Source organism: Budorcas taxicolor, chromosome 18 (genome assembly GCF_023091745.1).
Source record: "Budorcas taxicolor isolate Tak-1 chromosome 18, Takin1.1, whole genome shotgun sequence".
Taxonomy (NCBI): domain Eukaryota; kingdom Metazoa; phylum Chordata; class Mammalia; order Artiodactyla; family Bovidae; genus Budorcas; species Budorcas taxicolor.
Genome location: NC_068927.1, coordinates 66,708,808 through 66,735,837, shown reverse-complemented (window position 1 = coordinate 66,735,837; position 27,030 = coordinate 66,708,808). Strand labels below are relative to the sequence as shown.

At 45.8% G+C, this 27,030-nt stretch overlaps 1 protein-coding gene across 1 annotated transcript in view; it reads right to left on the bottom strand.

Annotated features, from left to right (window-relative positions):
• The window catches only part of LOC128062818 (zinc finger protein 850-like), a 782,010-nt gene that overhangs the window by 4,799 nt on the left and 750,181 nt on the right, over positions 1-27,030 (bottom strand). The window contains exon 9 of the mRNA XM_052655254.1: positions 25,947-26,882. Coding sequence (XP_052511214.1) covers positions 25,947-26,882 — 936 coding nt within the window. The remainder of the gene's footprint in view (positions 1-25,946; positions 26,883-27,030) is intronic.

Sequence of the window (27,030 nt, the reverse complement as noted above, 5' to 3'; positions counted from 1 at the left end):
AATTAAAGCTAAAGCGAGAACTTGTCTTGTAGGACTGCTGTGAAGATGAAATGACACACTGCCTATGCTGTGCCCAGTAGAGGGCCAGACACAGGGCAAAAACGTCAATCAATCAGATTTAACTTTTCATTATGGATTAGTCCAATATGTGCACCAGGACCTAACCAGGAAGCATGCAAATTGAAATGGACTGGAATGGGTGAATTTAACTCAGATGACCATCATATCTACTACTGCGGGCAGGAATCCCTCAGAAGAAATGGAGTAGACATCATGGTCAACAAGAGTCCAAAATGCAGTACTTGGATGCAATCTCAAAAACAACAGAATGATCTCTGTTCGTCTCCAAGGCAAACCATTCAATATCACAGTTATCCAAGTCTATGCCTCAACCAGTAACACTGAAGAAGCTGAAGTTGAACGGTTCTATGAAGACCTACAAGACCTTTTAGAACTAACATGCAAAAAAGATGTCCTTTTCATTATAGGGGTCTGGAATGCAAAAGTAGGAAGTCAAGAAACACCTGGAGTAACAGGCAAATTTGGCCTTGGAATGTGGAATGAGGCAGGGCAAAGACTAATAGAGTTTTGCCAAGAAAATGCACTGGTCATAGCAAACACCCTCTTCCAACAACACAAGAGAAGACTCTACACATGGACATCACCAGATGGTCAACACCGAAATCAGATTGATTATATTCTATGCAGCCAAAGATGGAGAAGCTCTATACAGTCAACAAAAACAAGACCGGGAGCTGACTGTGGCTCAGATCATGAACTCCTTATTGCCAAATTCAGACTCAAATTGAAGAAAGTAGGGAAAACCGCTAGACCATTCAGGTATGACCTAAATCAAATCCCTTATGATTTTACAGTGGAAGTGAGAAATAGATTTAAGGGCCTAGATCTGATAGATACAGTGCCTGATGAACTATGGAATGAGGTTCGTGACATTGTATAGGAGACAAGGATCAAGACCATCCCCATGGAAAAGAAATGCAAAAAAGCAAAATGGCTGTCTGGGGAGGCCTTACAAATAGCTGTGAAAAGAAGAGAGGCGAAAAGCAAAGGAGAAAAGGAAAGATATAAGCATCTGAATGCAGAGTTCCAAAGAACAGCAAGAAGAGATAAGAAAGCCTTCTTCAGCGATCAATGCAAAGCAATAGAGGAAAACAACAGATTGGGAAAGACTAGAGATCTCTTCAAGAAAATTAGAGATACCAAGGGAACATTTCATGCAAAGATGGGCTCGATAAAGGACAGAAATGGTATGGACCTAACAGAAGCAGAAGATATTAGGAAGAGGTGGCAAGAATACACAGAAGAACTGTACAAAAAAGATCTTCACGACCCAGATAATCATGATGATGTGATCACTCATCTAGAGCCAGACATCTTGGAAAGTGAAGTCAAGTGGGCCTTAGAAAGCATCACTACGAACAAAGCTAGTGGAGGTGATGGAATTCCAGGGGAGCTGTTTCAAATCCTGAAAGATGATGTTGTCAAAGTGCTGCACTCAATATGCCAGCAAATTTGGAAAACTCAGCAGTGGCCACAGCACTGGAAAAGGTCAGTTTTCATTCCAATCCCAAAGAAAGGCAATGCCAAAGAATACTCAAACTACCGCACAATTGCACTCATCTCACATGCTAGTAAAGTAATGCTCAAAATTCTCCAAGCCAGGCTTCAGCAATACGTGAACCGTGAACTCCCTGATGTTCAAGCTGGTTTTAGAAAAGGCAGAGGAACCTGAGATCAAATTGCCAACATCTGCTGGATCATGGAAAAAGCAAGAGAGTTCCAGAAAAACATCTATTTCTGCTTTATTGACTATGCCAAAGCCTTTGACTGTGTGGATCACAATAAACTGTGGAAAATTCTGAGAGAGATGGAAATACCAGACCACCTAACCTGCCTCTTGAGAAATCTGTATGCAGGTCAGGAAGCAACAGTTAGAACTGGACATGGAACAACAGACTGGTTCCAAATAGGAAAAGGAGTACGTCAAGGCTGTATATTGTCACCCTGCTTATTTAACTTATATGCAGAGTACATCATGAGATACGCTGGACTGGGAGAAACACAAGCTGGAATCAAGATTGCTGGGAGAAATATCAATCACCTCAGATATGCAGATGACACCACCCTTATGGCAGAAAGTGAAGAGGAGCTAAAAAGCCTCTCGATGAAAGTGAAAGAGGAGAGCGAAAAAGTTGGCTTAAAGCTCAACATTCAGAAAAAAGTTGAAGGTGTGAGACCACGAATGTGTGGGTTAACCTTGGAGAGTTATTTAAGAACAAAAAGATGACCCTGCATGCAGGGCAGCAATGGAGACTCAGGCAGAGAACAGACGTGTGGAAACGGGGAGGGAGAGGGCGAGAGCAGTACTGGCACAGACACTGCCGTGTGGAAAAGAGCGGCCAGTGGGCGCCGAGCGTGGAAGCCACACAGGACACTCAGTGACAGGGGAGGGGCGAGGATGAAGCAGCGCAAGGGCCAGGCTCTGTGTGTGACATGAAGACGGGCTGAGACCTCGGGGGCTGGGGAGAGGCTGTGGGGGTCAGTGTGCGAGACAGGACAGACAGACAACGGGGCACAGAGCAGAGACAGGGAGACCAGCCAGGAGCGCGCGGGCACCACCGAGGCAGAAGCCGAAAGCCTGCACTGAGAGCGTGGGGGCGGGTCTCGTACAGCTGGTGGAGGTGACGCACTAGAGGCGTGCGTGCGCAACGGGCAGGGCTTGGTGCCTCCTGGATGGAGGCGCTGGTGGAGCCGGGGGTGCCGAGGAGCCGTCTGAGGTGCGCCCGCCTCCTGACCTGCACGCGAGGCAGCAGGAATGGGCAAGGCCCGAGCTCTCTCTCGGGCGTGTTGAGTGTGAGGGGCCTTGAGGTTTAGGCAAAGAGGACAGAAGGCGAGAGCAAGGGGGTGCATCTGTCCGCTCGGTGCGGGCAGTGACGGTGGCGGACAAGGTGAGCACAGCCCCCGCTACCCAGGAGGAACCGCGAGACACTGCCCTGACGTGCAGGCACTAGTCCCATGACACCAACAGCTCACGTCTGCGGAGCCACTCTACGGTCAGGCCCAGTGAGGAGCAAGTTCACACACAATCTATTACATTCTCTAACCACCCAATGAGGCAGAAACCAGGACAACTGCAATTTTCCAGGACCGGACAGTGTAACCAACCACGCTCACCAAACCACGTCCTTCCTCTCCGTGGACACACAGCCTCTCTTCCCAGCCCCGGGTACCAGATGACAAGGCCAAGTCTCGAGTCAGCGGAATGTGAGGGAAAACACCGTGTTGGGAGTGGCTGTGACACTTTCCCTTCTTCTGTCTCCCCTCTGCCAGCTGGAGGACGCCAGGAACCCTGGCGGGCCCACACGAACGACAGGAGGCAGCCGGGTCCCTGAAAAGCTGCCTGCTGACACATCCCCACGGACCCACGTGGTCCTTGGCTCAAGAAGAACACTTTTCCATACATTGTGCCATGGAGATTCGGGAATATGCCTGTTCGAGCAGCTAGGTTTACCTTGGCCAAACTCACATACAAAGACCATGGAACATCCTTGGACCACAAGGCTGTGTGCTGTGTTACACCTAGTCTTTAAGCCCAAGCTCATGGAGCCGAGAGCCTGAACTTACCTGACACACCCCACGCCTCCCAGCAGCGTCACAGGGCAGGGCAAGCATGGGTTCAAAGGCTGCAGGGACCCCCATGCCAAGAGCAGCCACGGCAGGAACATTCTCACATAGCAGACGGGCCACAGCCTCCGTGAGGTGTGCATGTTGCTGTGACCCCCCGGCCAGCTGTGGGTACTCACCCGAGCAGGAGCCGGGGGTGGGCCCTCTCCTTGATGTCTGTGACTCAGGGCCGGGCTCCGCTGGGGAGATCAGCTCTGGCTCAGGCAAAGGACATCCTGTTCACAGAGAAGAAAAGAGAATGTGGGGAATATGTGGGAGGAAGAAAGAAGCGTCTCAATCGAGAGCAGGACTGCAGGGTTTGGAAGACACCCCAACATGTGGCTGCTCCCCTCCAGGCAAACAGAACCCTGCGCCTGGGAAACATGTGAGAACACCACCCTCACTCCCCAAAGACGGCAGATGTGACTGCCAGCTGCACGGACAGGACCCCTCCCTGATCTCCATCCCCAGAACCCCACACCGCTCAGACTATTTCCTGATGACTTTACCTAATTCAGTGGAGTCAGGGTCCTCCACTACCTCCCTGCACACCAGGAACACTCAGGGTGTCCTGTTACCAGCACAGAACAGGTCAGACAAAGTCTGTGGGGAAAGGTCCAAGTACCAGTGGACTTAAATGCTCCCCGGGTGCTGGCGGCCAACCTGGCAGGCTATGGAGCCTGGTCTCCATCGCTCCACAGACAGCAGCTAAGGTCCACGGGTGACCCACGTCACCTGCTCCCGCCCTCGGGAAGCATCTTGCGATGTCTGTGAGGCGACTGGCCTGACCAAGGATGTGGAGAAACAGACACCTGAGTTGGCACCCCCCGCCTGGGAGCCAGCATCACCTCTGAGCTTCTTGGACAACATGATACATTTCCTTCGGGGCACAGACTGCTTGAAGCTGGTCTGCCATGTGCAGCCAAACACACATCAACAAATGAGGGGTCAGGGACGCAGGTAAGTCGCTGGCAGAGGTACCGGGACCCACACAGAAAGTACAGCTGCAGACCCTAAAGCAGAGCCAGGACTCAGCAGATGCTCGTCCGTCCCATCTGCTTACGTGCTCAGGGACAGGGCAATGCAAGTTAAGGAGCCTGCGTTTGGCTGTCAGGAGCCATGCCCCCTGTGACCTCAGGGCCTTTGCATGTGCTGCCCTGCCAGCTGGAAGGCTGTTTTTTCCCAGTTTGCTCCAGCTAGCTTGCTATTCATTCTTTGGGTCTCAGCTCAAATGTCACTTCCTGAGAAGATTTCACTGCACTGAGGCTTCTGAGTCTAGGAGCTTCATCTGCCATGTTGCCATGGCATTTCTTTAACCCTAAAGGTAAGTCAAAAGTCATGTTTAGTGGACTTCCTATTTCCAGTCATGCCTGTAAGGAGCTTCCAAGTCTTCAATCCATCTTAACAACCAGCGGAAAGCTGAACAGACAGAAAAATTGAGTCATCCTGGGTCAATAACAGAAGCGAGGGAACAGCGTAGACTTCTGTCCCCAAGACTGGAGACAGAGGGAATACAGTGAGTCACGTGAGCAGAGAACAGTGAGCAGCGGCTGCCACGGGGAGCAGCGCCAGGTGAGGAAACCTGAATTATAACTGAAGGGCTGCTGCAGGTTCAGAGCAGACCGCTCTGAGAGCAAAAGAAGGCAAGTGGGACTCAGTAACAGGCAGGCCCGAGAGTCATCTCCACGTCACGTGCAGCTGTCAGGAAGAACTGATGAGCCGTGCTAAAGTCAAAGGACATGATCTGAAGAGGCAGCACAAGCACTGGAACCTGACAGGCCAGGGATACTGCAATTATCAGATAGGGGATTTTAAATGGCTATGATTAATACGCTAAGGGCTTTAATGAACAAAGCAGACAGCATCCAGAAACAGACGGGCAATGTAAGCAGACAGAAGGAAATCCTAGTTAAGAAGCGAAAAGAAATGCTACAGATCAAACACCACTGATGAATGCCTTTGATGAACTTATTAGCAGACTGGACGTGAGAACGGATGCTATCCAGCCTCAAGACTTACAATAAAATTACAGTAATGCACAGTGTGAAACTGGTGAAAGATAAATGGGATAGCACTGAAAGCTCAGAAACGGACTCACATAAGACACTCAACTGATTGTTGACAAAGGTGCAAAAGCAATACGACAGAGCAAAGCTAGTCTCTTCCACAAACGGCGGAACAACAGAACATCCACATGTGAAAAAGTAGTATTTCGACAGAGACCTTATCCCCTTCACAAAAATTAACTCAAAGTGGATCACAGGTCTAAATGTAACACAAACCCGTAAAACTCCTGTAAGATATTACAGGAGAAAACCTAGGCGACTACAGGTACGTGATACCTTCCTAGATGTAATACCAAAGGCATAACCCATGAAGGAAATGATTGATAAGCTGCACTTCATAAAAATTGTAAACTTCTGCTCTGCCAAAAGATATGAGAGGACAAGCCACACACAGATAGCAGAAAATATTTGCCAAAGACATACCTGATAAAGGACAGTTGTCCAAAAATACAAATATTTCTTAAAATTAGACAGTAAGAAAACCCCATTTTAAAATGAGCCAAATACCTTATCAGACACCTCCCCAAAGGCAAGAGCAAAGACCTTAAAAGACATCTCACCAAAGACAATATACAGATGGCAAATAAGCATATGAAAAGACCCTCCACAGACTGTCATCAGTTAAGTCGCTCAGTTGTGTCCGACTCTTTGTGACCCCACGGACTGCAGCACACCAAGCTTCCCTGTCCGTCAACAACTCCCAGAGCTTGCTCAAACTCTTGTCCATCGACTTGGTGATGCCATCCAACCATCTCATCCTCTGTCGTCCCCTTCTCCTCCTGCCTTCAATCTTTCCCAGCATCAGGGTCTTTTCCTATGAGTTGCTTCTTCACATCAGGTGGCCAAAGTTTTGGAGCTTCAGCATCAGTCCTTCCAATGAATACTCAGGACTGATTACCTTTAGCCTGTTACCAGGGAAACGCAAATTAAAACTGGACAGCAGTGCACACCTATGGGAAGGGATAAAACAGGAGCGCTGATAGCACCAAACGCTGTGGAGGACGCTGAGCGCCAGGAGCCCTCACTCACGCTGGTGGGGATGTAAACGGCGCCACCATTCTGAAGTATGGTGGGCTCTCAAAAAACTAAGCATACCTTCACCACAGGACCCATCAGTCACAGTCCTCACTCTTTACCCAAAGGTCCTGAAAACTTACGTCCGCCTACAAACATCATGCCTGCACATGGACATTTACAGCAGCTGTTCTCATAACCGCCAAAATTTGGAAGCAACTTAGATGTGCTTCCCTGTGGCTCAGCTGGTAAAGAATCCACCTGCAGTGCAGGAGACCTGGGTTCGATCCCTGGGTTGGGAAGATCCCCTGGAGAAGGGAAAGGCTACCCACTCCAGTATTCTGGCCTGGAGAGTTCCGTGGACAGTCCATGGGGTCGCAAAGAGTTGGACATGACTGAGCGACTTTCACTTTCACTTCAGATTTCTTCAGTGGGTAAGTGGATGAACTATGGCACGTCCAGACAATATTATTCAGCATCAAAAAGCCATGAAAGGACCTGAAGAAACAGATGCCCATTACTGAGTGAAAGAGGCCAACCTGAAAAGCCTAAGTACTATAAGATTACTGCTATATGACATTCTGGAAAATACAAATGAAGACAGTCAAAAAAGGTCAGTGGCTGGTGAGGGTTGGGGGTGAACAGAGAAGACTTTTAGGGCCACAGAAATAATCTGTACGATACTATGATGGATACATGTCATCCGTCCAAACTCATTGACTACCAAGAGCAAACCCTAATGCACACTATGGACTTTATGTCATTATGTGTTAATGTAGATACATCAGCTGTAACGAATGTACCATGTAGGGAGAACACAGATAATGAAGGGGGCAATGATCCCTTGGAGGAGGAAATGGCAACCCACTCCAGTATTCTTGCCTGGAGGATCCCATGGACAGAGGAGCCTGACGGGCTACAGTCCATGGGGTCACAGAGAGTCGGACACGGCTGAGGGTCTAAACCACCACCAATGCACCTGTGCAGGGAGCAGACTGTGGGAAGTCTCTGTACTCCCTCTCAATTTTGTGAACCTAAAACTGAACTTTAAAAAGTCTTAAAAAAACATTATTTACAGGTATAACCATATTCCAGGGACTATGCCAAGCAATTTAACTTAAATGCATTTTAAAAAAATGAATTAAGTTTAAGAACTAATTTAGACAAGAAACGACATACACACCTAAAATATTGAGTCTGTTCATTCAAGAACAAGGTAAATGTCTGCACGGATCTGTGTCCTAAAAAGGTCCTAAGCAAAGTACTATTTTGACCGTCCTTGTGGACTCTGCATGAAAAATTCTATTGCAGGATTTCCTTGCAGCACCCACGTGAAGTACATACTGCAATAAGCACCACTTTACAGGTAAAGAAACGGGGGCTCAGGCAGGTGAAATGTCATGACCCACTGCAGCCGTGACACAATGAGTGGCTGAGCCAAGGTGAAGACCAAGGTCTGCTCAGCCCTGGCACCCGGCCTACTTACGTACAAAGCCACCCCACACTGTTTCAGGAAACGCTGAGGCCGAGCATGTGGCCATGACAAGGAGGGTGATGACGGCACTGACGGCAGCGGCAGCAGCAGGGTCCGCAACGGCTGACCCCGCGCACACTCACCCTCCGGACCGCCGGCCACGCGAGGGAGACGCTGGATGACTTCAGGAGACACAGCCTATGCGATAATGGGCCCACGGCGGGGTCCAGTCACCTGCCCGGGGACACACCGCTCGTGGACAGGGCAGCAGGGCAGGGATTAGCTGCCAGGGGCCCAGCACCAGACCTGGTCTCCCAAGAGCTCCAGTGAGAGGGGAACGGCAAACAGTGGGTGTGAGGCCAGCAGCCTCAGACAAGCGGCTGTGGTGGGGAGAGGGCGACACGAGCAGGCGAGTCAGAGCTCAGGAAACGGGGCCGGAGGGAGGGGCAGACCTGGGGACACCTGAATTCAGCCTTTCACAAACTACTAAAAATAAAAACCTGGGGTGGGAATCCCACCCCATGATTGGATCAAATAGAGACATTTGTACAAACATCAAGTATCACTCTTGTCAAGATTTCACCAAAGAAAGGACTCGTGCCACCAAAAAACGCAAAGGAGAGCTTCTCACGATCAAGATGTGTGCCTTTTGAGTGGGTCAAGCTTTCTGAGGGACTCATGCCAACAACCCTCCTTCCCTTACCCTCTGAGGATAGTGTGGGGGACGATGACATGAGGAGAGCATGAACAGGGGCACAAGACAGACACCCAGAAGGAAACAGAGGGGAGGGCGGTGCGGGCGTCAGACAGCAAGCACTTGGGGACTCACTTCCTTCTGCAAAGTAGCTGCAGCAGCAAAAGAAAAAGGAAGCGCTGCAAAAAGAAAGCGACACGGCAGACCCACAGAGAGGCAGAACGGGAGCCCCAGAAGCCGGGGCAGAGCACGCTTCTCTAAGTCACCGCATCAGCCCCGCAGGGAGCCCAGCGGGGATTCCGACCTCCGGGTTCTGTGAGATGCCCCCATGCCGTCCCGACACACCCTTCTCCTTCGGCTGTGACCAAAGGCAAACTAGGCTTCTGCTCCAACCCTCCCTCAGTGAGGCCTACGGGGCCCAGGCAGGAAGGGGTGAGAACAGAAAGCAGCTGCAGCTCTCGGGGAGGAGAACGGCTGGGCCGCAGAGGCCTTCTCAGCCCGCTGGACCTGGAGCCAGAGGGAGAAGAGAAGCAGAGTGGGGGCCTTACCCAGAGACACCAGGAGCCTGCAGGTCTCCAGCATCACCTCCCAGTACAGCATCCTCTGGATGGGGCCCAGATGCCCCCACTCCTCCTGGGTGAAGGTCACAGCCACGTCCTCATAAGTAACAGGCACCTGGAAAGTCAACAGAGGCAGCAGGGTTGGTCTTGGGGCTCTCGGTGGGATCAGAGCCCATTCCTCTCCACGGCGAAGACGCAGAGACCGGACACCTCCTGCGGGCTGAGCTCAGTGCGGGACGCAAGGAGGCGGCAACCACCCAGGGGTGACCACAGCCACGAGGAGACGGAAGCCTCCCGTGTGGGAGCCAACAGAGAATGACACGAGGTCAGCACCATCTGCAGGGGCTGTGGGGCACAGAAGGTAAGGGCCTGACGATGTCAGAAACATGAGAAAGAAAAAGGGTGAAAATGTACATGACATCCCAACACCAATGATAGTCACAGAGACAGCACGCCGGACCCAACGGCCCCCACTGCGTGCCTCCTCATGGGGAGCACTTTGCATGTTTTGTTAAAGTGCCTGAAAGTCCCCAGCTCTGAAGCCCCATTTCTGAGGTCTGAATTCAAAGTCCTAAATCAACACTTGCCTGTGGAACGAACTTGGGGGCCTCGCTTACTTTCTCTGAACCTTGAATAATTTCTGAGTCAATACAAAGACTCTCATTGAATGATAATATTTATGAGAACAAAAGAAAAAATATTTATAGCAGAAAAAGTGGGTGACTGGCCAGAGCCCATGGGGTCGGTGCTGCCATCAAATTCATGTTAGTAATGGGATCTGAGGCCCAGGGAGCTCAACGAGCTCACCCAGAATTTACATAAGCTGAGATCAGAGGCGGGATTTATACCCAGGTTCTCTTGACCCACTGGCAAAGTAAAACCCCAGTTAACGAAGACGTGAGATGTTTCAAGTAAACTTCGAAGTTATATTCACTTCAGCCACCGCTGAAAGTAGTTCTGCAGACGTGGGCAGAAGAGCAGACTCATCATCGCCCACCTCACAGGAGCGTCACCCGAGGCGGTGATACCTGCATGGAAGTGGATGGGCCTGGATGGGCTCCCGTTGCTGTCTGAATCCTGGAGACTCCCAGGGAGAATTCACAGGAGCCATCCCTGTTCATCTCTACCTGAGACCTGACCACACATGTCCTGGAGGAAATGCCTCGGGACCAGGGACCAGGAGCTGCTGAGGACCATGCAGGCTCTAGTCAGGCCTCAGATGGGCTGTCTGTCCTGGCTGACCAGGATGGAGCCTCCAGCAAATGAGTGCACTGTCTGGCCCTCCCAGGACACTCCTGCTGGAAATGCTCTCAAACAGTATTGCGGGAGTAAGACAGACAACCGAAGATGGCTCCATGAGGCGGTCTTTACTTCTGCAAAGGTCTGGGAGCAAGCGCAGAGTGGGAAACCCGCTGATTTTATTCCTAAAATGTAGGTTCCCTCCTCCAGCTGCTCACAGGCTGAGAGTGACACAGTTACAATCTTCCTGGAGGCCATCTAAGTTTTTGATTGGATGATTTATAGTAACGATTTTCCCCACCCTTTTAGTTCTTTTCTCACGTCCAGGATAAAGCCCGTGAAATCAGCCCGCCAAAATGCCCTGTGAGGAAGGAGAATGAGGAAGTGAAAAGAACAAAGGATTGGCAACTAGCTGCCATTTTAGGAATCTTACTTCCCTGGCGGCTCAGATGGTAAAGCGTCTGTCTACAATGTGGGAGACCTGGGTTCGATCCCTGGGTCAGGAAGTTCCCTGGAGAAGGAAATGGCAACCCACTCCAGTACTCTTGCCTAGAAAATCCCATGGACGGAGGAGCCTGGTGTCCATGGGGTCGCAAAGAGTCGGACATGACTGAGCGACTTCACTTTCTACCTTTCTGTTCAAGTATCCTAAGAATGAACCGCTTTCTATTTCTTGTAACTTCTCCTTTGACAGAAAAGATCATATCTTTCTCACATGTCTCAGCAGATGGGGGAGTGGGAGGGATTCTGGCAATTGTACAGGCCCTCTGGGGGCTTCCGGAACAACCAGTATGCTTTTCTTTTGGTCCACACACTTCCACCCCCTGAAATGCTATGTTCCTGGCTCATGCCAAAACTGTCTACCAGAAAGAAGCCTGCCTGGCGTGCAAAATTTACTTTATGGGTATCATCTCCAGGCACCCCACGCACAGTTCACAGAGGAGAGAGTGAACGTGCAGGCTGTGGTGGGACCTAACGTATGTTAGTTTCTACTACTTAAGAGCTGCAATAGGGCCTCCCTGAGGGTCCAGTGGTTAAGAATCCACCTTGCAATGCAAGGGACATGGGTTTGATCCCTGCCTCGGAAGATCCCTTCATGCCTTGGAGCCACTAAGCCCGTGCACCACAACCACTGAGCCTGTGCTCCAAAACGAGAAAAGCCACCGCACTGAATCACAGAAAACTAATCAAACTGATCACATGGACCACAGCCGTGTTTAACTCCTTGAAACTATGAGCCATGCCGGGTAGGGCCACCCAAGATGGATGGGTCATGGTGGAGAGTTCTGACGAAACGTGGCCCACTGGAGAAGGGAATGGCAAACCACTTCAGTATTCTTGCCTTGAGAACCCCATAAACAGTATGAAAAGGCAAAAAGATATGACACTGAAAGGTGAAGCCCCCAAGGTGGTAGGTGCCCAATATGCTACTGGAGAAGAATGGAGAAAAAAACTCCAGAAAGAATGAAGAGGCTGAGTGAAAGCAAAAACAAGGACCAGCCGTGGATGAGTGGTGATGGAAGTAAAGTCTGAGGCTGTAAAGAGCAACATTGCATAGGAACCTAGAATGTTAGGTCCATGAATCAAGGCAAATTGGAAGTGGCCAAAGAGACAGCAAGAATGAACATCGACATTTTAGGAATCAGTGAACTGAAATGGACTGATTTGGGTGAACTTAAGTCAGATGACTATTATATCTACTACTCTGGGAAAAGAATCCCTTTAGAAGAAATGGAGTAGCCCTCATAGTCAACAAGAGTCCAAAATTCAGCACATGGGTGCATCTCAAAAACGACAGAATGATCTGTTTCCAAGGCAAACCATTCACTATCATAGTAATGCAAGTCTATACCCCAACCACTAATGCCGAAGAAGCTGAAGTTGAACGGTTCTATGAAGACCTACAAGACCTTCTAGAACTAACACCAAAAAAGATGTCCTTTTCATCACGGGGGACTGGAATGCAAGTAGGAAGTCAAGAGATACTTGGAGTAACAGGCAAGTTTGGCCTTGGAGTACAGAATGAAGCAGGCCAAAGGCTAATAGAGTTTTGCCAAGAGAACGCACTGGTCATGGTAAACACCCTTTTCCAACAACACAAGAGAAGACTCTACACATGGACATCACCAGATGGTCTATATCGAAATCACTTTGACTATATTCTTTGCAGCCGAAGATGGAGAAGCTCTATTCAGTCAGCAAAAACAAGACCTGGAGCTGACTGTGGCTCAGATCATGACTCCTTATTGCCAAATTCAGACTTAAATTGAAGGAAGTAGGGAAAACCACTAGACCATTCAGGTATGACCTAAATCAAATCCCTTACGATTATACAGTGGAAGTGACAAACAGATCCAAGAAATTAGATCTCATAGACAGAGTGTCTGAAAAACTATGGATGGAAGTTCGTGACATTGTACAGGAGCAGTGATCAAGACCATCCCCAAGAAAGACAAAAATGCAAAAAGGCAAAATGGCTGTCTGAGGAGGCCTTACAAATAGCTGAGAAAAGAAGAGAAATGAAAGGCAAAGGAGAAAAGGAAAGATATATCCATTTAAATACAGAGTTTCAAAGAATAGCAAGGAGAGAGAAGAAAGCCTTCCTCAGTGATCAATGCAAAGAAATAGAGGAAACCAATAGAATGGGAAACACTAGAGATCTCTTCAAGAAAATGAGAAATACCAAGGGGACATTTAATGCAAAGATGGGCACAATAAAGGACATAAACAGTATGGACCTAATAGAAGCAGAGGATATTAAGAGGTAGCGAGAATATAGACGAACTATACAACAGAGATCTTAATGACCCAGATAACCACGATGGTGTGATCACTCACCTAGAGCCAGACATCCTGGAGAGTGAAGTCAAGCGCACCTTAGGAAGCATCACTACGAACAAAGCTAGTGGAGGTGATAGAATGATGTGCCATTCGTGCTTTCAATGCTGTGAAAGTGCTGCACTCAATATGTCAGCAAATTTGGAAAACTCAGCAGTGGCCACAGGACTGGAAAAGGTCAGTTTTCATTCCAAACCTAAAGAATGGCAATGCCAAAGAATGTTCAAACTACTGCACAACTGCATTCATCTCACACGTTAGCAAAGTAATGCCCAAAGTTCTCCAACCTAGGCTTCAACAGTACATGAACCGAGAAATTCCAGATATTCAAACTGAATTTAGAAAATGCAGAGGAACCAGAGATCAAACTGTCAACAGCCACTGGATCATAGAAAAAGCAACAGAGTTCTATAAAAACATCTACTTCTGCTTTATTGACTATGCCAAAGCCTTTGACTGTGTGGATCACAATAAACTGTGGAAAATTATTAAAAAGAAGGGACTACCAGACCAACTTATTGGCTCCTGATAAATCTGTATGTAGGTCAAGAATCAACAGTTTGAACTGGACATGGAACAACAGACTGGTTCCGAATTGGGAAAGGAGTATGTCAAGGCAGTATACTGTTAATTATACAGTTAAATACTTAAATATGCGGTTAAATACTTATATGCAGAGTACATCATGTGAAATGCCGGGCTGGGCGAAGCACAACCTAGGTCAAGATTGCTGGGAGAAATATCAATAACCTCAGATACACAGATGACATCACTCTAATGGCAGAAACGAAGAGGAACTAAAGAGCCTCGTGACGAAAGTGAGAGAGGAGACTAAAAAGCTGGCAAAAAACTAAGATCACGGATGGCATCCAGTCCCAATACTTCATGGCAAATAGATGGGGAAACTGTGACAGACTTTATTTTGGGGGCCTCCAAAATAACTGCAGATGGTGACTACAACCATAAAATTAAAAGATGCTTGCTCCTTGGAAGAAAAGCTATGATCAATCTGGACAGCATATTAAAAAACAGAGACATTACTTTGCCGACAAAGGTCTGCCTAACCAGAGCTATGGTTTTTCCAGTATTTGTGTACAGATGTGAGAGTCGGACTATAAAAAAAGCTGAGTGAAAAAGAATTGACGTTTTTGAACTGTGGTGTTGGAGAAGACTCTTGAGAGTCCCTTGAACTGCAAGGACATCTAACCAGTCCATCCTAAAGATCAGTCCTGGGTGTTCATTGGAAGGACTGATGCTGAAGCTGAAACTCTAGTATTTTGGCCACCTGATACTAAGAGCTGACTCATTTGAAAAGACCCTGATGTTGGGAAAGATTGAAGGCAGGAGGAGAATGGGACAACAGAGGTTGAGATGGTTAGATGGCATCACCAATCAATGGACATGAGTTTGGGTAAACTCCGGGAGTTGGTGATGGACAGGGAGGCCTGGCGTGCTGCGGTTCATGGAGTCGAAAAAAGTTGGACACAACTGAGCAACTGAACTGAACTGATGATGGTCAGCCACATATAAGATACACATTCTTTGAACTTTAAAGTACCTCAAAATTTAGTAAAGTACCTAAAATTAAAACAAATTTAATTTTGTATATGAGGTGGTCCCATACCAGAGACTTAGCTCTTGAGAAACCTGTATGCAGGTCAGGAAGCAACAGTTAGAACTGAACATGGAACAACAGACTGGATCCAAATAGGAAAAGGAGTACGTCAAGGCTGTATAGTGTCACCCTGCAAGGAGATCCAACCAGTCCATCCTAAAGGAGATCAGTCCTGGGTGTTCACTGGAAGGACTGATGCTGAAGCTGAAACACCAATACTCTGGCCGACTGATGCCAAGAACTGACTCATTGGAAAAGACCCTGATGCTGGGGAAGACGGAGGGCAGGAGGAGGAGGGGACAACAGAGTATGAGATGTTTGGATGGCATCACCATAACATGAGTTTGGGCAAGCCCGGGGAGTTGGTGATGGATAGGGAAGCCTGGTGTACTGCAGTTCACCGGGTTGCAGAGTCAGACAGGACTGCACGACTGAACTGAACTGAGTGCTTTATCTGTACATTTTTGGTTAGCTCCTGTCCTTAAAATACGTTTTTTGTGACCAGTCAGTTTAAAGGTCAAAATGTTTAACATCTTTATGGCTTCTCTTGCTCCTCGGATTAAGTCGCCACCCTTTTTCATGCCTCCTGGCCATTTTACAGTGGATCAGATGTATGGGTTTAAGATTAATGATCACCAGTTGTTTTGCTCTCAGGCATATGGAACAGAAGTTAATTACTTCCCTGGATCTGAGTGCTGATAATTTATCAACCTAAGGACATATTCCAGGAATTCCGGACAAAGGATTTAAGCTTTAGGCTAACGGAAAGTGAAAGTGAAGTCGCTCAGTCATGTTCGACTCTGCGACCCCATGGACAACGCTCCTCCGTCCATGGGATTTTCTAGGCAAGAGTACTGGAGTGGGTTGCGAGATGTTTATTGAAAACGAGACCCAGGTCTCAGAGTTCTACACTGACTGCCTAGCAATTTCTACCTCAAAAGCCTCATTTATCCTTCACGCAATGATGACACACCTGACCGAGACCCGGCAAGGTGCTAAGACTGAGGATAAATGACAAGCCGGTTGTTGCAAATCAACAACAAGCACAGTGAGCAACCCGATGGCTACGTAGCCTCCTCTTCGCCCAGGAGTCCTCTCCGAACCAGCAGTGCTAAAAACGCCGTCCACTCACCCGCGTCGGCTCCATCCACGCCGCCGCCATCGCGGGGCCTTGTGGAGGGCGTGGGGCCAAGAGGCGGCTCCAGGGTTCGCCGCCCGCCGCCCGAATCCTGCCTAGGGCGGGCCAGCCGAGGCGGACCGTCGCTCTCCGAGCCTCAGTGGCCCAGGCGCAGAGGCCCAGGCTATCGCGTCAGAGCTGCGGGGACGGATCGGGACCCCGGCGAGCGCTCAGGAGTCACCCCCGGGGCGGAGGACCCGGGGCGCGTGTCAGGCTCGTACACTGACCGACGCGGAGCTGAGATGCAGCTTCCTCGCCGGCCTTCCCAGCGCCTGCCGGGGAAACGCGGCCGCGCCGGCTTCGCAGTCCTTGCAGCCCCAGGCACGCGCTGGGCCCCGACTGCTGACGCACAGGCAGTAAAGGCCCGGAACTCCCGCCCCCGTCCTCCGCCGTCATTGGCCCAGTACCGGCGCGAACACGCGGCGCTCACACTTCTGGGTAACGTAGTTTTCTTCCGTGCAAACCACAAAGGAATGTCACACTGGGCTCCTGACCCTGGAGTTCTGTCATCTGCTGCTTTCTGTTCATCCCCAGTATCACTTTCAGGCTCCCTGTGTAGAGCCTTCTAGGCCCTTACGAGGAAGTTGTAACATGTTTCGTGCGTGTTCTAGAAATATACCCAGGAACTGTTTAATCTACCACAGTAAGATACACAGAAATGGTAATAACTGACACAAGGCGGCAAATTTATGCTCCACAGATCCCTAAAAACTTGAGACGGGGAACATCGCAAAAGGCCCAAGGGGGAAGATCGGGACGGCTCAGGGGAGAGAAGCAAACAAAGGGCGATCCAGAGCTTGTTTTCGACAGGAAAGGCGAGGCAAGGCAGGTGAACGGCTTGGTATTGGCCAGTCTGAATACTGTCAGGCCTTGGAGCATGGAGGCCGTCCTTATTTGCCTGGCACAGGCCGTTAGGGGATGAGTATAGTCTATTGAAGTGTAAGAGTCAGAAAGAGAAGGGGTTTCTATTAGGGGTTTGGGGTTGTTTGATTTACAGATGAAAGGAATAGCCCCTAAGAGTAGTCTGTTACCTCTAAGAACTGGCTAGCCCTGAGAGGGGCAGTCTTGGAATCCTCCGGTGGTTTAATGGTTAGGGCTCTGTGCTCTCAGTGCAGAGGGTCCAGGTTTGATCCCTGGTCTGGGAACTAACATCCAGGAAGCTGCTGGGGCCCAGCAGTCAAACAATCAAGAGAGACGTAGAGACCAGAAAATAGGCAGAGGGGAAACAAAAACAAGTATATGCTTAAAACATGGATCTCCAAATTAAAAAATCACAGTAGACAGAAATTTCCTTCAAGCCATCCATCTGGTTAGAACAAGGACATAAGTATAATGAGGTGATCTGATTAGAGGCCTATGCTCTTGACACTGCTTCGAGGAAGGCAAAGTAAGTTACCCATTTATAATTTAGCTTAGACTATTCAACTGTCAGGTATGTAACATACCTGTGAACAGATTACCAATCTTTAACCATCAAACTTCAAGGATGATGTCACTGACCCCAGAGGCCGTGGGGCATCCCACATCTGAGACAGGAAAGGTGGTCTATGGGTCAGACCCTGATTACAAAGGGGAGCGGCATGTACAACCAGAGACCAGATTCACATAGGTCTCCAGTATCACGCCTCTGTAGAGGGCCCTCCCAGCTGAAAAAAACACTCCCATGACCATCTCAGTAAAACTCACAGACAGGTCCATGAACTTGACTAAGCCTGCAACAACAGTCTTTAATCTCTAGTGATGCACATTTAACAACGCAGGAATTATGACCCCATATTCGTTAACCTTCTCTTTCTTGAAGTCAAAGGCTACAAGTTTCAACAGTAGGAAGAAAGAATAAAGGAGAAACTGTTGACATATGTGCAATGGAAATACATGGCATTAACATGGTTGTTAACATCTCTGTAGAAATAGAGGCCAATACAGGGAATATTTGCAAGTCAAATCACTTAGCAATGTGTCTAAATAGATACAAGATTTATTGAGAGGCATGATTCTTTCTCACCAGATAGTCTGTATATTTTGTCATTAAATCCTGAACACGTCTAAGAATTTCTGCTGTGATATAACTATTGTTACAATGATTTATATATATTTAAACCTTCACCTCAAAGCTATGACTTATTTTTGTCATAGCAAACTGTATTTGCTTAGTATTTGTTAAAGAAATTTGAACTTCTTCCCTATTTTGGTACCATTTAAGTCACTGTGAAAGTGAGTTAACATGCGGTCTATCCTTCGAACTTCAGTTTGCCCTTGGCTAAAGCTTAGGGACTTAGACTTTGGGATGTTTGCTGTCATGCCCAGAAAGGATGAATGGCTCAGTATAGGTACTGTCTCTGTATTTTGCTGCTGACCTGCTATGCTTCTGAAGGTCAAAAATGTTATTTTCCAAGCAGAGTGCCCAATAAAAATACTGGGCTCTGAGGTTCTAATGAGCTCCCCTAGGAGCCATTTCACACATGCTGTTGAAATTCACTGACACAACTTAATCTAAGTGCTCAGAACTCCAAGGCTTCCCTGGTGGCTCAGACGGTAAAGCATCTGCCTGCAATGAGGGAGACCTGGGTTTGATCCCTGGCTCAGAAGATCCCCTGGAGGAGGAAATGGCCACCCACTCCAGTACTCTTGCCTGGAAAATTCCATGGATGGAGGAGCCTGGTAGCCTGCAGTCAATGGGATCACAGAGTCGGACATGACAGCAACTTCACTAGAACTCCTAAAGCTTGTTCCTGGCTTCCTCTGGACTCCAACCCTTGTACCTTTCCCCTTGTCTGAGATCACTTTGTCATCTTTTGCTGTCATAAAACATCAATGTTAAGCATGATAATATGCTGAGTTCTTTGATGTTTTCCTAGTAATCATAACTTGGATAATCTTGAGGACTTTCAACAGTCATTCATCATGACTCTTAAGTCTGACCATTCTGTTCATATAAGCGCATGTGGTTTCTCTTTGTGGGCAACAGTATGTCATACACGGTACCCATTATATACACAGCTTTGTGTAAACACTCTGTGAGGGAGAGAGGCAATCAATGTAAAAATACACTGCTGTGTGTGGCCATTCACTAACACACACATATACTGAAGGAAACAGAAATGTTAATGTGTCTGATGAGAGAAACGAAAAGGTTAAAGGAACAGAATGGGACAGTGGCTGGAGGTGAGGATGATGAAAGAGAAATGGCTGTAAGGTGGCTTGGTCAACCAGACACAAGACAGCGGGATTCACTGAGATGTTTCTCAGGCACCTCAAACACAGTGTCCAAAACCAAATCAACCTTAGCCTTCTTCGATCTCTCTGCTACTTCAAACTCAAGAGATTATCCATATCTTTGACAAAGTTATGAGATGATGTAAGCACTGATGACTGAATATGGTTTCCCACTCAAACTGCAAGGGTGGCCAAGATGTACTGCAGAATGAGAAACGGGGGTCAGAGATCAACACATATTACTTGATCCATTTTAGTAAAAATGAGTAGTGACAAGGAAAACAAGGGTTCACACTATATGAAGGAATCTGGGGAAGGGATATGGGCATGGACTCTGTAGCCAGCCTAAATGGCCTCCAATCCCTAACCTCATACTTTGTAACAACGGTACAACTTTGGGCAAATTCCTTAACCTTTCTATTCCTCGGTTTTCATTGTAAAATGAGGGTAATATTACCTACCACATCAACTTGCTAGGAAGGTTAGGAGTTGACATGTTTAAACATTCACGCCAGTGGCGGATGTACAGTAACACCACGTGCCGGCTTGCTCTTACAGTTCCTATGGGTGCATCCTCACGGCGCGGATTCTGGCCAAGTGACACGTGCACAGACTCAGTGTGTATGGACACACAGAAGGCGTGGAATTATGAACAATGGGTAACAGACATGAGAGTGGTCACACTGGAGACACAGATTTGGGGGAACTCTGTAGCTCACTGAGTGTAAAATACCTTCAATGGGAATTAACTCACTCATGGAACACATCGCAAGTGAGAAAACAGTGGCCTTGGATGGAACCCGGGAAGCGCACTGCTTAATACTAAACAGGGGCTGAAGACAGATTCTCTGAAGAAGGGCAAGAACTGAGAAACCAGGGAAGGACACTGAAGTCAGAGAGGTGGGCAGCAGTCCAAAGGGGGCTGGGAGGTAGGGGGAAGAGGACAGAAGGGAACTCTAAAACCTGCTTAAGCCAGGAGACCGTGATAGAAATCCCCCGTTAGTTGTCACTGGTGTGAGAGGGACAGGAGGGGGGCGAGGACAGGTAGGGGACTGAACGGTCACACAGCGTGTGTCTGTGAGAGAAAATACAAGGGCACAGCTCAATGAACAAGCGAGGCATAACGTGCCTGCTGCTGCTGCTGCTAAGTGGTTTCAGTCGTGTCCAACTCTGTGCGACCCCATAGATGGCAGCCCACCAGGCTCCCCCGTCCCTGGGATTCTCCAGGCAAGAACAGTGGAGTGGGTTGCCATTTGCTTCTCTAATGCATGAAAGTGAGGTCGCTCAGTTGTGTCGGACTCTTAGCGACCCCATGGACTGCAACCTACCAGGCTCCTCCATCCATAGGATTTTCCAGGCGAGAGCACTGGAGTGGGGTGCCATTGCCTTCTCCATGAAGTGCCTAGGGGTGAGGAACACAGGTACAGATTATGGACACATAACACATAAGGGAATTAAGAGGGAGAAGTTAAAGACCAAAAACAGAGGCATGAAAGACAGACAGAGGTCCTACACACGTTGGCAAACTGGGGGAATGTGTTCAACCACAAAGAGGAATAGTGACTGCGCAAGAGGAGTAGCCCCTACTCTTCAGGTTGTGACAAGTCTTACTGAGCAATGAACTCTCACACAAATCTCCCCTGGGGAACAGAACTCTGAACAAGGTGAAGGTCGCCCAGTTTTATTTTCTTGAGAACTATTTATGGATAACAACAAAGAAGACTGCAGGTCTTCCATTCCTCCAGGTAATTTAGGATTTCTAATAATTAAGATAAACTACCAGAGACCAATGACTTTGGACTACAAGTTTTGCTGTGTTCTGAGTCCTTCTTTGGCATCATAAACTAGGCAAAGAAAGAGAAGACGTATAAAAGAACAAAACAGAAAATCAAACAACTGAAAAACTGAAAAACCAAAATGAAAATTCACTGGGTGGGCTCAATAGTAGATTATACATGAGAGAGAAGGAATCAGTGAGCTCAAAGAGAGCTCAATGGAAATTAATATAAGCAACAGAGAAAAACACCCTGGGGAAACAAAAGGTACAAATCTGAGGGTCCTATGGAACAAGAACAAGAGCACACCATTCATGTTACTAGAGCCCCTGAAAGAGAAGGGCTGAAAAAACTCGTTGAAGCACAACTAAAAATTTCCCAATTTTTCAAAATGGCATATACTACAAAATTTTAAAAGTTAAGCAAACACCAGGCAGGATAAGCCCCCCAAATGTTATGGCAGGTTGCATCATGATCAAGCTTCTGAACTCTATATACAAAGAAAAAATATTCAAAGTACTTGACAAAATGGATACAGTACAGATACAGAAATAATGAGTCAAATGGCAGCAGATTTCTCATCTGAAACCATGGAAGACAAAGGAGATGACTCGCCTTTCAAGCACTAAAAGAAAAGCACTGTGGACCCTGAATCCTATAGCCCACAAAACCATCCTTTGGGAATGAAAGAGAAACAAAGACATTCTTAGAAGAGGGAAAACAAAAACATCTGTTACCAGAAAACCTACCACAAAAGACAGGCTACAGGTGTTCCTGGGGTAAAAAATTTAAAAAGAAAACTGTTCATGGAAGAAACCTGGGATTTTAAGAAGGAAGAAAAGAACAATGTAATGAGTAAAAGTAAACAGACTGTGCTTCTTATGAGTTTTGCAAAAGTGGTTTGACGGCTGAAGCAAAAAAAAAAAAAAAATCCAATATGGTGCTCAGCATACAAAAAGGCAATACTTTATAGACAGTTATATTAAAGAATGAGGAATAACGTACCCAATGGAAGTAAGTCTCTATATGTCAAAGTGCTAAAGTGTTGATACTGTACACTCTGATATGTATGTATAATATAATACCTAAAGCAACCACTAAAAAACAAGACATATTCTCAAAAACATCACAGATATATCAAGTGGAATTCCTAACATTAAAGTAACTCAAAAGAAGGCAAAACAAATAAAAAGTACCTCCCCAAACCAAACAACAGGGCAACAAAAACCAGGTAACAAAAACATCATAAAATGTAAGTGTAAGCCCTGAAAATATCAATAATTATTTTAAACTTAAATGACCTAAACATACCAATTTTTAAAAAGAAATCAGTAAAATGGACATTACAAAATGACACAAGTATATGCTCTTCACATATTACATTACTTGCAATGTAACAATATAGATAAGGTTGAAAATATAATTATTATGGAAAAATATAAACCATGCAAACATTAACCAAAAATCTCAATAGTGACTATATCAGATAAAGTATACTTGAAAGCAAAAAAATTTCACAGGAGCAAAAAGAAAACAAAGAATAATGATAAAAGGGTCAATACAGCAGGATAACATAGCAATCCTAAATGCATCTGTACCAAGTAACAGAGCTTTGAAATGCAAGAAGTGAAAACTGATAGAACTTCAAGGAGGAAGAGACAGTTCTAGAATTAAACTGCAGGACAACACCCCCCTTTTCAGCTATCGATAGAAATTCGAGGCAGGAAATCAGCAGACAAAATCGGAAAAACATCATCAATGAACAGGATCAGGAACACACATGTACAAACTCCACCCAATGACAGTAGGATACACATTCTTTCCCAGCAGCCTTATTGAACATTCAAGATAGACTATATCTTGGATCATAAAACAAACCACAACAAATTTAAATAGTCAAATCAAATATAAAACAAATGAAATCAAAAACAAGAAGAAAGCACAAAATACTCCAAACACTGCAAAATTTAATGACATACTTCTAAATAATCGATGGGTTACACAGACAGTCCTGAATAAAGAAATATTTAGACCTGGATGAAATGTAATTAGAACATAATAAACTACAACAGTACTGAGGGAAATTTATAGAATTTAATGCTTATATTAATAAAGTGAAAAAAAAAAAAAACCCTCAATCAATAACCTAAGCACCCGCCTCAAGAAACTGCAGAGGAAAATAGTACCAAAGCAAATAGAAGAAATGGTGTAACAAGGATCAGGGGAAAAAAAAAATCGGTGAAATCAGGAAAAGACAGGAAAGAATGCTATAAAGTGCTGTTTTTTTGTAAATGATTTTAAAAATTGATAAATGTCTGAGAAGACTGACAAAGATAAAAGAGAACACATTTCCAACACCAGGAATAAAATATGGGTTATAAATACAGATTCTGCTGCCATCAGAATGATAATAAAGGAACACTTTGAACAAATAAGAACATTTAGATGAAACGGGACAATTTCTAGAAAAAGATAAACTATAAAAACATATCCAATATGAAATAGAAACTGAATAGTTCCATACATATTAAATAAAATAAATAAGTAATTAAGAAGCATTCAAAAGGAAAGTCTTCAAGACTAAATGGTTCACTGGAGAATACTACCAATTATTAAAAGAACACACCAAACCAATTCTATACTATACACTGTCTTCTGAATAATAGAACACCTTTTAACATATGTTAAGAGGCCAGAATCACCTAGACACCAAACTCAGACAATGACAATGGAAAAAGAAAGAAAAAATAAATAAATAAAACTACTTAATACGTACCACTGTCACTCATAAAATGAAAGGAAAACTTCCTCAACAAAATATCAGCATATTAAATACAGTAATATATATAAAATTAACTGTACTCCATGACCAAGTAGGGCTTATTCCAAGGATACAAGCCTGGCTCAGCATTCAAAACTCAAATAAACGTAACATATAACAACAGGCTACAGAGGAAAAAAACACAAGTTTCTATCAGTTGATTAAAAGAAAACCATTTGACAAATTCAATACTCATTCATAGCAACAAAAATTCTCAGCCAATTAGAAATATAGGAAACTTTCTAAGCTTGATAAAGAAAGCTCTATGAAGAAAACCTTACAACTAACACCATAGTTTATGATGAAAATCTGAATGTTTTCCCCCTAATATCAGGAACCAGCCAAGGACATGTTTTCTCACTACCAGTATTCAAAATCATATTGGAAGTCCTAGCTAGTCCAACGAGACAAGAAAAGGAAATGACAGGTATATAGATGAGAAGAAATAAATAAAACTTCTCTACTTGCAGATGATATTTCTATGTAGAAAATCCCAAGCATTCTATCAAAAGAAATAGCAAGATTGTAGGATATGAAAAATATATATATACTAAAGACTATATGGAAGTTGAAAATTTTTAAATCAATGCAATCTATAATTACTAAAAATAACCAAACAAAAAACCCACATCTATACATAAATCTTATAAAAACTGTATAGGACCTGTTATTGAGACTTATTAAACAATAATGAAATAAATCAAGAGATAGCAAATAAATATACAGACATAATACATTCATAAACTGGAAGACTCAAGACAGCAAACATGCTAACTCTAAACATATTATTCTGCCAATTTAACTCCATTTCTTTTAAAATTCAATTTTTCTAGTAAAAACTTACATATAACTTTATATGGAAATTCAAAATAATAAGAATGCTAAATCAGTTTTAAATAAGATGACTGAAGTTTTAAATAAGAAGACTGAACTGGGTAAAGAGGAATCACTTTACCCAATTAAAAGACTTACCATATAACTAGAACAATCAGTAAACCAGGATTAGTACAGGACCAAGAAAAAGTCTGCGTATTAGCTTTTAAAACCATATAAAAAAGGTTTGTCTTTAAAAAATAAACCCTAGTCTTAAACGGTGCAAAACAACATGCCCATTCATATGTGAATTCTTAGCTCCTTAAATATAAAAGTATTTAGTGGCTCAAATCAAAATTTAAGCTCCTTAAGAATAGAGACAGTGTTTTAGAACAAAGATGTTCGATGAAAGGTTCCAGACCTGTCTAACTCACCTTACACTGGACAGCAACGAATGTATATACAAGACACATAGTATAGGTTCTTTACCATGGAAACAAAACCCTCTTCCTACCAGTTAACTAAGAAATCTATGACAAAGCGCCAGTTTGGCAAGGAAGTCTGAAAGGAACTTTTTTGCAGTTCATTTTCTAAGTCTCTCCCTTTTTGAAAAAAAATTCCTGAGATAATAGTGAAATGTAAACTAAGAAGTAAGATGGAAGTGCATAAACACTGGGTCTCTCTCCTTGATGAATTCTCACGTGCAGAATAAGGCTCTAGGTTGGGTCAATTTCCAATATGAGTCTTTAGACAATAATTAATATCCTGCAATAGTTTTTCTCACAGGGAAGAAAACTGTGGGGTTTCTCTTTGGTATGAATGATCAGATTCTGAGTAAGATGTTTCTTCTGGCAAAAGATTTTCCTCAGAGGTTACACTCAAAAAGTCTTTCCCCAATAGGAGTTCTTGAAGGTTGACTGAGGTTTGCCCACTTGCAAAGGGTCTTCCCACTTCTGTCACACTGACAGGGTCTCTCCCAGTATGAACCCTCTGGTGCTGAGTGAGGGACGAGCTGCGACTGAAGGCCTTTCCACACTCACTGCACTCATAGGGCTTCTCTCCAGTGTGGATGATGGAGTGTCGAATGAGGTTTGTGCTCCAGCAGAAGGTTTTCCCACACTCCATGCATTCATAGGGCTTCTCTCCACTGTGAATCCGCTGGTGTCTGGTGAGGCCAGACCTGCGGTTGAAGGCCTTCCCACATTCCGTGCATTCATAAGGCTTCTCTCCAGTGTGGATGCTGAAGTGCCGAATGAGGTCTGCCCGATTGCTAAAGGCTTTCCCACATTCTTTGCACTCAAAAGGTTTCTCGCCAGTGTGGGCTCTTTTATGCAAGATGAAAGTGGAACAGTGGGTGAAGGCCTTTCCACACTCGGTGCACACATAGGGCTTCTCCCCAGTGTGGATCCGCTGGTGCCTCTTGAGGTATGACCTGTGGTTGAAGGCCTTCCCGCACTCGAGGCACTCGAAGGGCTTCTCCCCGGTGTGGATGACGTAGTGGTGAATGAGGGCTGCGCTCTCACAGAAGGCTTTCCCACATTCGCTGCACTCGTAGGGCTTCTCCCCAGTGTGGGTCTGCTGGTGCCACATGAGGTATGACCTGTGTTTGAAGACCTTGCCACACTCGAAGCACTCATATGGATTCTCGCCACTGTGGATGATGTAATGCCGAATGAAACCCGGCCTATCTCGGAAGGCTTTTCCACATTCTTTGCACACAAACGGTTTTTCTCCAGTGTGGCTCCTGTTATGCAAAACAAAAGTGGAGCGGTGGGTGAAGGCCTTTCCACACTCACTGCACTTGTAGGGCTTCTCCCCACTGTGAATCCGCTGGTGTTGTGTCAGGTGCGACTTGCGGTTGAAGGCCTTGCCGCACTCCATGCACTTATAGGGCTTCTCTCCGGTGTGGACCATGTGGTGTTGAAGGAGATAAGTGCTCTTACTAAAGGTTTTCCCACACTCAGTGCATTCATAGGGCTTCACTCCAGAATGAATCCTCTCATGTCGAGCAAGGAGGCGTTTCTTATTAAAAACTTTCCCACAC